Source organism: Bubalus kerabau, chromosome 15, assembly GCF_029407905.1.
Source record: "Bubalus kerabau isolate K-KA32 ecotype Philippines breed swamp buffalo chromosome 15, PCC_UOA_SB_1v2, whole genome shotgun sequence".
Taxonomy (NCBI): domain Eukaryota; kingdom Metazoa; phylum Chordata; class Mammalia; order Artiodactyla; family Bovidae; genus Bubalus; species Bubalus kerabau.
Genome location: NC_073638.1, coordinates 55366468 through 55378849, shown reverse-complemented (window position 1 = coordinate 55378849; position 12382 = coordinate 55366468). Strand labels below are relative to the sequence as shown.

Genomic DNA, 12382 nt, shown 5'->3' with positions numbered 1-12382 from the left:
GCCTCGGGGCTGAAGACTGGGATCTGAAGCCAGCAGGACAGCAAAGCCCTGGGCTCCAGGACGAGTGCTGTCATTCTGGCCCTGCAGCCTCCACCTCTCCAGGGCAGCCAGAGCCACAGTTCCCAGAGTCAGCACACAGTGGGCCTGCCACACAGTATTATCTCCAGTTATCTGCCAGGATTTGGGGGCCTGACAAGGACTACTAGTAGCAAACAGGGCTTAACAGAAGGAGCCCTTGTCCCCAGGGAAGAATGACATGGTAACCTCTGATCTAGTCACCTTCCATGATCCAACAAAATTTCACTGGAAAAGTTTTATTGAAAAAAAAAAAAACAATTGTACAAATAAGTTCTTGGTTCGACAGCAACAAAGGCTCATTTCCCCACTTTCCTCCCCATTTTTGAAAATCTATAAAAGGAAAAAACAATGTTCATCCCCATGATGCCTGACCGGAGTCTGCCCAAACCCACCCCCCTCCATGAGCTATTTCTCAACCCCCTCTCTGGGGTCAGACTCACTGTGGGAGTACCTGTCCCAGGGGCTGCAGCACCTAGTTTTATAGATGAGGGAAGTTAGGAGAAGATTGGGAGGGGGCTGAGGTGGTGGTCATGTCAGGAAGAGGGCCCCCATTCCATGAGGGCTTGGCTGAACCCCCAGCTCAATTCCATCTCACAGATGAGAAAGCACTGGGCTATAAATATGAACACTGATTGAGGCAGGCTGGATCCCAGGACTAAGAGCGGGGCTCAACGACTACCGCCCAGCTCCCGTGGGACACGGGGTATCTGGGCTCAGCATCACGACACCTGGGGGACCATGTCCAAGCAGAGTGAATCCAGGCCGGGAAGGGCTGCTCAGACACACAGGAAGCCCCCTGTTTTCCCACCCCCACCCCAGACTATCCAAGGTCGGCACCTCAGCTCCCCCACCCCCATAGCACCCATGTGTCTCAGGAGCCTCCCACTGCCCCCTGCCATCCACACCCACCCTGGGGCCCTACAACTCGTCTCGCATCTTGTCGCCCTTGGGCCGGACTAGGCGCCCAATGAACAGCAGAGAGCCGCTCTGGGTGTCTCGAACCAGGAAGATGAAGGGGTGGTCGGCGTAGAAGAGCTTGGGGCTGCGCAGCTCCTCACGCCCATAGATGTCCTGGTCGAAGGGGTTGCCGTCCGTGTCCCACTCGAAGGCAGTGGCGTGGAACACGCTGGCCAGGTATAGGTCCTTCTTGCCCGACATGCGAGACAGGTCTGCCTTGTTCTTGTCGATGGCCTCGGTCAGACCCAGCCCAGCCAAGTGTTTCTGTAGAACCGGGTGGATGATGGTGAGGCCACGGTAGACAAAGTTCCTAGACCCTTACCCTCCACCCACACCACTCACTGTCTCTCCTCTTCTCTGAGCAGAAGTTACCACTCCCTGGCCACCTTCTGTGTGCCAGACATGGTGTGGAAACGGCAAACCACTTTCCTAATTCATGACAGCCCTGCAACAGCGTCCAGTCACCACTTCACAGATGAGGAAACCAAGACTCAGGGGGAAAAGGCAGAATATATGCCTGGACCCGCCGAGCAATCTTGACCTGTGGTATGAGTGGTAGACAGCCGGCATCGGCCTCCCCTGGGGGCTTATATGAAACGCATGTTTCCTGATCCAGCCCATAGCCCCTGAATCACCATGTCTGCGGGTGGACGAGGAACCCTTCTTAACCAACTCTCCAGGTAATTCTTGACACACTCACGTTCGAGAAAGACTGACCTAAGGACAGCTCTGACCACATCACTCTGGGGCTTAAAACTTTTCCAGGGTGATATGAAGGCTGGGATTTGCTTCAAGATAATCTGATGGGTATGATAGTTGATGTTGAGTGATGGATACATGAGGGTTCCTTAATCTATTTTTAATATATGTTAATGTATTTCCGTAGTATTTCAAAAGTTAAAACACACACACACTCTCTCTCTCTCTCTCCTCTCTCTCTCTCTCCAAGGCTCTGCGAAGCCCCTGGAAGCCAAGGACAAGCTCTCTCCTAGGAACTGTGCTTGCATCACAGTTTCACCCCCTAGCATGTACCACTCTGCTCTCCATTCAACAGCTTCCGTGAAACTGCCTCCTCAAGAGCATCTTTGTGTCTACCCTGTCTCTGTAAGGCCCTTTAGACACCACGTCTTCTGGGGAGCCTTCCCAGCCCCACAAGACTGGAGCCACGCACTCCTGGCCTCGCTCTATCAGTGTGTGGTCCTGTCGTCTCCCCCACTGGCTCAGTGCTCCCTCAAGGCAGGGCCCATGTTCAGGGCTCACCCTGCTCTCAGTGCAGAAGAGGCAGTGGTAAAGAACTGTCGGCTGAATGAACAGCAGCCCTCAGGGCCCAAGCTTCTGGAGGACAGTGCATTTCCCCAGCACGGCCAAACCGGCCTGAGACCTAGGGGCCTGAGAGTCCGGTTGTCCCGAGACGCATTCGAGGCCCAGCTATTCCGTTCCCCATGACTTTGCACAAATTACCCACTTGGAATTTTCCACCTCAATCTACTGTAGGGTAGTAGATAGTGTGTCCACCCAGTGTGCCAGGAAACACGGGAGAAAGAAGAGGAGTCAGGTGATAGCAACTGCAGAACGGGCTGGGGGAGTGTCAGGACAAGCCCAGGAGGGAGACGGGTGTGGCTTCTCTCTGGAAACCTCAGGCTATCTACTGCACAGACCACACAAGTTCTACCAGTCTCCAGCTTGGAGTCTAAGCCCCATCTCATCTCAAGCTTTCTCCTCCACACTCCCTCAGCAGCAAGTCTGAATCAATTCTGCAGGCAAGGGATCGCCTACAGAACCATTTCTGGAACCTAAGGGAGGAATGAGATGAAAGTTTTCCCTTTTGAACAGAAAAAAAAAAAAAAAAATCTCTCCTGATTGACAAAAAGGCCACCCTGAGTCTTCACCTGAGAACTGTAGCCCCAGCACTTACTAGCCCGGGTAACCTGAGCAAGTCACTGCTTCTCTCTGAGCTGCTGCCCACCACCCAGGGTGGTCATGAGGGGGAAATGATGCTTAGCAGGTTGGTTAAGTTTCCAGCCAAGTGACTCAGAGCTGAAAGCTATTATTAGTCTTACTAGTGCATGGGGAACAATCCTCCAGCTTGAATAGTGGAGGCATACCCTAGAGACATTGCGGGTTTGGTTCCAGACCACCACAATAAAGTAAATATTGCAATAAAGTGAGTCACACAATTTTTTTGCTTTCCCAATGTATATAAATGTTATGTTTGCACTATACTGTAGTCTATTAAGTCTGCAACAGCATTATCTCTTAAAACAATGTATATACCTTAATTAAAAATATTTTATTGCTAAAAATGCTAACCATCATCTGAGTCTTTAGGGAGCTGTAATCTTTTGCTGGTGGAGGGTTTGGTAATTGTGAGAATTACCAAAATGGGACCCAGAGACATGAAGTGAGCAAACACTGTTGGAAAAGTAGAGCCAGACTTGCTTGATGTAGAGTTGCCATACATCTTCAAAAATTTGCAAAAAAAAAAAATGCAATAAAGAAAAGCACGATAAAATGAAGTGTGCCTACACCTTGTGCCGAGAGGCAGCGCAGCACAAGATTAAGGACGTGGCTTGGTGCTAAATGTCTGAGTTAGTGACTGTATGACTCTGGATAAGTTATTTAACTTTTTTGAGCCTCATTCTCCTCATCTGTAAGATAAGGCTGATCGTCCTACCTAATACGGTGCTGAGGATTAAGAATTTAACACATGCAGAGTGCTTAGGAAGTGTGCCTGGCACACAGCAGGTGCTCAATTATACTTAAGTACTGATGTTGTTACCATCTTCCCAAAGGCAGGGACCATGCCCCCCTCCCTCAGCACAGCCCATTACTGCCTGGACACCCAGAGGGGCTCAGGACAGACCCGTTGAGCTGGTGACAGACCACCCCCTGCCAACTCTAAGCCCTGCAAGCCCCTGAGTTGGGCCTCCCCTCACCTGTAAGTCGTGGGTCACCTCCACCACTCCCTTGGGCAGGGAGATGGCCACAGCCTTCTTCTGCATTTTTCCCATCCAGACTTTCAGCTGCTCTTTGGTCAGCAGCTTTTCCAGGCGTTCAAGGGGTTCCACATGGTGGGGCATGATGATGATGAGGCTGGACAGCTTGTGCGCCAGAGGCATCTCCACCATCTGCAGCTTCTCCTTCTCGTCATCATAGTAGTTGTAGAGACCTGGGAGAAAAGCCGAAAGGGTACTGGGCATGCTGTGGGGTGAGGGCGGGCCAGGCCCTAAGCACCCTCCGGCCCCCACATCACCCACCCGCCCGCCCCACCCTACTCTGCAAGGCACCTACCTGTCCGGTGCATCATGGTGACACCCACGGTATAGGAACGGGTCACCATGAAGCCTCGGTTGTCCACCATCTTGTGGTGGAATCTCTCGTCCCAGTGCGCTGTAGCAGGAAGTAGAACACAAGATGAGAAACAGATGCGCTGCTCCCCTTACCCTGTTAAGACAGTCTCCCAACTCAATATCCCGGATGATTTACCCCTGCCACAGGCCTTCGCTCCAGTCTTTGGGGCTCGGCTGCAGCCCACCTCCTCGCTGAGCACCCAGTCCCCTAGAGTACACGCTCCTGCTTTAGGAATGGGGACATGCTGCCTGAAGACACGGCTCTCTACTACACATAGTCAGGGCCTGGCAGTTTCCACATGACAGGAAATACCTCCAAAAGGAGGACCCTCAGTCCAGCCACTGCCATGTCCGCCTCTGCCCTGACCCCTGCCAGGCATTTGGGCAACATGTGCTGAGCTGGACTCCCCACACCCCCTGCCAGCTGAGGTTTGTGCCACAAGATTGCCTTTAATTCTTGTCTGCAAGCCCTGTCCCTGTGACCAAAAAACATGACCTCAAAAACCTTGCATATGTGACAGTGGCCTGAGTCCTGACCAGTGTCACATCCAGACCTGTATTCAAATTCAGTCTCAGTCACCAACTGGCTCCAAGACCTTTCACCGCTCCTATCTTGGTCCCCTCATTTGTCAAACAGGGGCACCTCATCCTCCCAGCAGCCTGTAAGAGTAACAGCGCTATCCATATAGGTACTCAGAAGTCCACATTAAGCCCGAATCAAGTCTTCAATTCAAGATGCACTTGGACATGAGTCTGGGTTCTCTCCTCCTAGCTGAGCCTGTTTTATCACCTATGAAATGGAGGTAACACCTCCTACCCTCAAAGTTGCTTTGAGCATTAGGCATGATCACAGGTGTGGAGCCAGCTCATTACTGAGGCAGAAATGATTACTGAATTTAATTCCAAGACAAGCAACAGCACTCTGATGTGATGAAACACAACCTGTGGAGTCCTTCGGCTGGGCTTGTATCTGTGTCCCATTCCTTTAGACACAACACTGTGCTGTGCTGTGCTTAGTCACTCAGTCGTGTCCAACTCTGCAACCCCATGGACTGTAGCCTGCCAGGCTCCTGTGTCCACCAGGATTCTCCAGACAGGAATACTGGAGTGGGTTGTCATGCCCTCCTCCAGGGGATCTTCCTGACCCAGGGATCGAAGCCAGGTCTCTCGCATTATTCCTTACTATCTGAACCACCAGAAAAGCCCAAGAATACTGGAATGGGTAGCCTATCCCTTCTGCAGGGGATCTTCCTGACCTAGTAATCCAAGCGAAGTCTCCTGCATTGCAGGCAAATTCTTTACCAGCTGGGCTACCAGGGAAGCCCCAGACACAACACTACACCTCGCTAAACCTCGTTTGTCATATATAAAGAGTTCAATAACTGCCTCCCTCCATGTCCACGAGTTGTTGTTAATGAGGACTGGTGCTTGGCACAGAAATACTGATTGATCAGACTTGCCGGGGGCGGGGCCTCGGGGAGAGGAGACCCCGTCCCACCCTGCCCCGCCCCACTGGACTCACGCTTGAAGAACATGGCATTGACCAGCAGCGCGCCATCGGTGCGCTCCACATCCTTGGTGACCTCGGGCAGCTTGCCGTCGGTGGTCTGCGCCGCCCACTCGTTGATGGACTGCAGGGCGCTCCGCTTGTCGCGGAAGTTGATCTTGGAGTGCTCACAGTTGTAGTGCTGCTTGCTGCTGCGCACGAAGTCCTCTGCGAAGCTCACGGAGCTGGGCCCGTACAGGCGGCTGCCCAGCTTCCAGGTGACGTTGCGCGCCGTGCTGTTGCTGAGCGAGCGCAGCAGCTCGCCCAGGCCCGCGTGCACCTCGTCGTCGCGCAGCTGCTCGGCGCTCAGCACCGCTTTGGCCTGCGATGCCGTGGCCGCCTTGCCGCCCAGCGACACGAGCCCCAGGGACGAGGCCACCACCACGGGTGACAGCAGGATGTTCTCCACCGCCTGGTCCTTGGCCATGGCCTGGTATAGGCTGAAGGCCAGGCCGGCGCTGCGCTCAGCCAGCGTGGCCGCCTTGGGGCTCAGCTTCTCCGCGGTCCCCGGAGCTGCTGCAGCCGCAGGTTTCTTCACCTCAGCGGCCAGGGCCCTGGCCAGGAGGCAGATGGTGCTGATGAGCAGGAGGGCACGCATGGCTGGGAGGTGGGTTGTGAGCACCGAGGAGGACCTATGAGGGTGGCAGAGAGAGGGCACTCCTGAAGCCCCAGTTGTTCTTCCCCTGCACCCATCCCCACCCTTCTGGCTGCTGCCGAGTCCCCTGGAGATGGGAGCGGGAGGGTCCAGAGCTCTGGGGAGCCCAGACCTAACTCCAGGTTGCCCAAACTGGGGTCTCCATCTGCCAGATCTCTCAGAGGCCTTCTTTGACTCCTCATCTAAAGCAAGCAAATAGCCACCTCAGCCCTATTTATTTCTTACACTGAACTTAACATTTACACTCATGTGTCTGTTACATATTGTTTCCATCACAGACCTAGAGGTCTGTGTCCTCCAGGAGGGCAGGACACACAGCCCGTCCGGCTCCCCTTTATAGTCCCCTGTGCCCAGCACGCAACAGGCCTCAGCTATTCCTGAATGAACAGAAACTAGGGCCACTTGGCCAAACCGAGGCTCTTCAGTTTGCTGAAGCTTAGCTCAGATCTCTTACAACCCTGGGACCCTTTTCCAGTAGGCAGGGGAAAGTAGTAGACAAGCTGAGGGTCTGCATGAAACTCAGGGCCCTGGACAGAAGATGTCATGTGGGCGGAGGTGCAGTGTTCCTCCCCCATGCCTTCCCTTCTGTGCTGGGATGTTAATGAGTCACCGGTAGGTTCACTGATTAAATGAGAGAACTCAGATGCTCTACTCTGCTGCCCCAAAGGGTGACCTTGAGTCTGAAAATGTGCATGTGTGTGTGTGTGTCCACCCCTCACTAAGTCTCGGGCTCCCATTTTCCAAGTTGTAAGGGTCTTGGTCTCCATACCCAGGCCTCTGTCTTGGCAGGACATGCCTGCCCACCGCCCCTCGAGCAGATGGGAAATCCCCAGGACAAAAGCAGGAGGGGGATGGGATGTGGGGTAGGTTTCCTGAGAGGAAGGATATTAAGGGCCAGGGCACGTCACAGCTCAGAAGAACACTGACACCCTCTCCTGTTCACCAGAGGCTGGTGGCCAGATGTGTGTTCAGTCTCCCAGGAAGCAGGGGCCACTCAGATTCCATTCTGCCCTCCCATTCCCATCTGGCAGTGATCGCCACACATGCCCATCTACACTGTGGCTTCAGGACTGCCATCCTCAAACCACAGCTATCCCCTCTCCCCTCTCTGGGGCCTCCCATCAGGACAGTCTCTCCACGTGGCCTTATTTCCACACTCGCCCCGCTTTGAGGTCATTTCCACCTCTCCTTCAGGCAGCACAAAGGAAGACGAGATGACAGGGCAAAGAAAAGGGCTGGAAGGAACCGTGGTAGAAGCTGGCAATCCCACTGCGCTGGCAGATCCCAACTCATGGTCCTCAAGGTGGCAAACTCAGAATCCTGGTGAACGACCCTCAGTATATGGGACAGAGGGAAGGCCACCAAGACCCACAGGTGCCTGGGAGAAGCTACCAAAGAGAACTGTAGCCTAAAGTAGGGATTGCAGAGGTAAGATAGTTTTACCCTAAAGAATATCTCTGGGCCCAGGTCACCTTCCTCCCACCAGGCCTGGAGCCTCAAAGGCAGAGGGCCTATATAATTATTGTACAAACAAGGACACTTTAAGACAGTAAAATGGGAATACTACTAATTATTATGCCAAGACAACAGGCATATGGTCATCCTATTCAAAGACTGCCTTTAGTCCAAACAGCGGATGCCAGAGCTTGGACCTCTGCAGAGGTCACCAGCATCCCCCGGAGAGATAATCTAGGAGCCCAGTTCATAGTCCTGCCACGTGGCAGGCACTATCTTGACAGCCCCCACCCCCAGCCAACCAGAACCTCAAAGGGCTGGGAGGGGCTTTTCAAGAAAGCTCCAAATGACTAGTTTGGGATTCCTCAGGCAGCCACATAGCTGCGCGCCTGTTCCTACTGCCGGCTCCGGGTGACGTGGCAGGCTGGAAACTGAATTATCTCCACCCGCCTGCAGAGGGGGGCTTCCAGCCCGGGAAGCCGGAGGCCTGGGTTCAGGTCCCAGGGGGTGGGGTGCCATGGAGACTTTCTGGCCCTAGCTTGGAGCCTGCAACATCAGACTCTGCAGGGACATGTGCGGCAAGGGTGAAGGGCTGTTAACCCAGTGGCAGGAACGGAGGAAGGCAAGTCACTGCAAGCAAGCCAGCCTCCCACAGCCCAGCCCCTGTTGCCACAGAGAAATCGAAGCCCTGAGGCCAAGGTTAGATAATTTATGGTCCCACAAAGAAAAATACACAATCACAGAACCAAGGCCTGTGCCCACAGATAGCCGGAAGGAGACTGGATTCCAGGCTTTTTAAGTAGAGAGAAGGGAAGCAGATTGGGGGAGGGATGGGAGCACCAGAAAGGGTCTCACACACTTGAGGAGGTCTAAAGTACCTTGAAACTGCCTCAGGGGGAGGTCAAGGCCTGCCTTTTTCATTCTGAAAGAAAGCAGAAGAGTGAGGAGGATGGGGTAGGGCAGAGCTGGGTGGTGGTGAGGACACGCCTGGAAGGCCCAGCCCCGCTAAGGGACCCCCATCTATTCTGCCCCTGGCAGAAGGCAGGCACAACCAGCTCCGGATCTGGAGGACCTCGGAGGTCATCCACTTCACTGCATGGTGGGAGAAACTGAGGCCAGAGAGGGGCAGGGAGCCACCTCCATCCGTCAAGGATCAGTAGGGGTCAGTAGGGGTCAGGCTTCCTAGCGCAGGGCTCCCTCCTCCCAGAAGCTCCCACAGAGCCCCTCCAGAGGGCTGGATTCAGTGTCCGGTTTCAGCCAGTTTTAAAAAAAAACATTTTTGCTGGGAATCCCAGTGCCCAGAGACAAAAGGAGGGGACCAGGAGGCCTCAGGAAGGGGGGATGGGCAGATGAACTGTCTGAGGGCAGGAGGGTGTGGTCCCAGCCAGAGACTTCCAGAGAACCAAAGCCCCCAGATTTTCCCGAGGCCTCCATCCGGGCCCTGCAGACCAGGGGGACCAGCCGGAAACCCTGGAAGAGGCGGGGCCAGGCTTTCTGGCCATGCTGGAAGCCGGTTTCATTCTTCTCCCTCCACTCCAGTCACCTCAGGAATGTCCCTAAGCTGGGGGCAGGGAACCCCGGCCTTTGAAGTAACCTTAACGCTGCAGTGACTCCAGGAACCAGGTGGCGGCAGACAGAATTAGAGCGGGTGACCAAAAGCCTTCTAGGGAGCCCCCTCCATCCCTGTCGGTCCTCCCTTCTCTGGGGGGGATGCAGACCTGGTTACCTCCTCAGCCTCTTTTTGGAGGGAGGTGGGGAAGACTGGTGCTAGCCAAGTCCCTCTTTTAATTGCCATCACCTAGGCATACAGGCTGCTGATCAGAAATGGAGCCGCGGTGGGTGACTCCTCCCAAACCCTGGGGACCCCAAAAGCCAAGACAGCCCCCAGGAAAAGTCAAGGTTATTTCACCTCCTCTCCCCACTACCCTTCCTCAGGAGGCTCAGATACCCCCCATCAAGCCTGTGAGGAGACTGGTCCACTGGCCTTTGGGCCTCAACCCACAACTGGAGGCACAGGGACATGCAAAGCCAGCCTGGCCTCCCTGTTATTGCTGGAAGGAACTGCAGACCCGGATCCTCCCTCCCTGATCCTGCAGAGAGAGGAGCCTCAGCATCGTGGCCCCCAACCGGCCTGTTCCCTCCTGGCCACCACCACTCCTACCCCACACTTCTGGGGAACCCTGCACTTTCTCCGGGCCCTGTGAGTGTCCCGACTGCCCATCCCGGCTCCATCTCTGTGGTCGCCCTCAGGCTCTCTCCGCAGTCACCATCTAGTCTCCATCTCCAACTCTCTAGCTGCCCCCAAAAGTGCCAGGGACTCCAGTCTGCGGGCTCAGTCTGTGGCTCTGGTTGGCCCCTAAACCCTCGCCCGGGCCGCTCTCCCCTCTCATTCCCTTGAGCCCCCCTAGAAAACTCCCCCGGGCGCCCCCGCGCCTCACCTGGCCGGGCTGGGCTGGCGCCGGGACCGCAGTCACAGTGTCACACTGGAGCCGCGAACGGATTCCACTCTCCGCCGCGCCCCCGCGCTCCAGATCTATATATGGCGTTCCCCCACCCCACCTCCCGCCCGTCCCGAGAAACTTCTGGAAAGTTGGAAAAGCTTCCGGAGGGCGCCCCTGCCTCGCCAAAAAAAGCCAGAGACCTCCCCCAAACCGCCCCGGCTTCCGCCCCCTCCTTCTGCAGGCAGTCTCCCGGCCCCTGGGTCCTACTGCCCTGCTTATCGGACGCGATCGCAGCGCCCGCAAGCTCCGGGCTGGGAGCCCCTGGGGCCCTCACGACTGCGGAGCCAGCGGGCATCCTTTGACTCTTCTTGAGTTCGGACCGCTTAGATGAAGGGGACACGGGGCTCCCTAGTGGGAGTTCGGATCGCTTAGACACAGAGCTTCAGGGTCCTACTCCCTGGAGAGGAGCCGCCACACCCCAAGGCTCTTTGCTCAAGCCGGCTTATCCCTGATCTCACACCTTCCAGCTCCCCTTTCCCGACAGCGGATCTGCCTTGATGTGGATCCACTCCCCCATTCTCGAACTGAAATTGGGCCCCCCTACAAGCCCCCTCCTCTCCTTTCTCTCAGGGGAGGTGGTCAGAGGTTGGGAGGCAGCACCTTTCTCCATCTGCAGTTTATCCTGAACACCTTGGAGCTCAACCTCAGTGACCACCTTGACAGGAAGAGTGGCAGCCAGTTCCTGTACCTGACCTTCCCCCAGGAAGGTCTTGGAGACACCTGGGGAACACCAGGTGGTCTGGCTGGGCCTGAAGGGGTGCACAGGGAGAATACTCTGGCTGACCTTTAAGTAATATGCAGTGTGACCCTAAGGAAGTTACTTTCCTTTCTGGGCCTCAGTTCCTTTGTGAAATGTCATTCCTTGCCTCCTTTCCTTGTCTGTCTCTGTCTCTCTCTCCTTGGTCGTCCCTGCTGCTGCTGCGCCCTCTCTATCTGAGTCCCATCCCACAGGTCTCACTATCAGCTCCTCTCCCCCACCCTCCCACAACTGATAGCCTCTGGAGCTCTGAGCTAAACTGGGGTATTGTTTCTGTTCCAGGTGCAGAAGACACAGCCAAGAACAGGACAAAGTCCCTGCCCTTGGGATGAATATTCTTAGGAGGGTCCGTGTGTGCGTGCTAAGTCACTTCACTGTGTCCCACTCTATGCGACCCCATGGACTGTAGCCTGCCAGGCTCCTCTGTCCATGGGGATTCTCCAGGAAAGAATACTGGAGAATGCCCTCCTCCAGGGGATCTTCCCAACCCAGGGATCGAACCCACATCTCTTATGCCTCCTACTTTGGCAGGCAGGTTCTTTATCACTAGCACCACCTGGGAAGCCCTCTTGGAGGGTATGCATATCCTAGTAGGGAACTTGAGAAGGCAGATTATTTAGGACATCCACACCCCAAATCTTTAACAGAGAAATCATAGATAACCCCATGGGCCCAGTATGGATAGGAAGGGACAGAATAAAGAGACAGTTCACTCACTCACTCATTCAGTCAGTCAACAAACTGTGCTGAGTATCCTTATTCCAGGTGCATCTCTGGATCTTGGGGAGAAAACTTGGGCCGGCACCCAGCAGATGAATCATTCAGGTCCCTCATAGCAGAGGCGAGGGGAGGGCCTGTTCTGTCCACCCCAGCCAGGTGGTGGTGGTGACTGATTTCTCAGTCTGACTTAGGCTGCTGGTGTTCACGGTCTGATTACAAGGACTGTGGGAAATCTTAGATCCCAAGAGCTTTAGTCTCTTCAAATCAAAGTCAAAGAACCAGAGATTACTAGAATCAAGGTGGTCATCACAGAATATGATATTCCTGTGGAATCTTTGAATTCATCTAAGGAATCTTAGAATG

The 12382-nt window shown here is 54.8% G+C and overlaps 1 protein-coding gene across 2 annotated transcripts; it reads right to left on the bottom strand.

Moving 5' to 3' along the window:
* Window positions 1–298: 298 nt before the first annotated feature.
* Window positions 299–10634, bottom strand: SERPINH1 (serpin family H member 1). Of its 2 annotated transcripts, XM_055549109.1 has the most exons (6): window positions 10480–10598; window positions 8920–8963; window positions 5908–6563; window positions 4327–4425; window positions 3972–4204; window positions 299–1299 (listed from the first exon to the last, which is right to left on the bottom strand). In XM_055549109.1, the coding sequence occupies exons 3-6, from the start codon at window positions 6527–6529 to the stop codon at window positions 997–999; spliced, it is 1257 nt and encodes a 418-aa protein (XP_055405084.1). In that variant the 5' UTR covers window positions 6530–6563; window positions 8920–8963; window positions 10480–10598; the 3' UTR covers window positions 299–996. The 2 variants fall into 2 exon arrangements, with proteins under 2 accessions (XP_055405084.1, XP_055405083.1); XM_055549108.1 differs by lacking the exon at window positions 8920–8963 and having other exon boundaries at window positions 10480–10634.
* Between the last annotated feature and the right edge of the window lie 1748 nt (window positions 10635–12382).

Excerpts from the sequence above, each read along its gene's own strand:
- SERPINH1 (XM_055549108.1), bottom strand. The coding sequence starts at position 6,529 with ATGCGTGCCCTCCTGCTCATCAGCACCATCTGCCTCCTGGCCAGGGCC. Across the intron at positions 4,205-4,326 it reads CACCATGATGCACCGGACAG|GTCTCTACAACTACTATGAT; the intron begins GTAGGTGCCTTG and ends CTTTTCTCCCAG. Across the intron at positions 1,300-3,971 it reads AGGTGACCCACGACTTACAG|AAACACTTGGCTGGGCTGGG; the intron begins GTGAGGGGAGGC and ends CCGGTTCTACAG.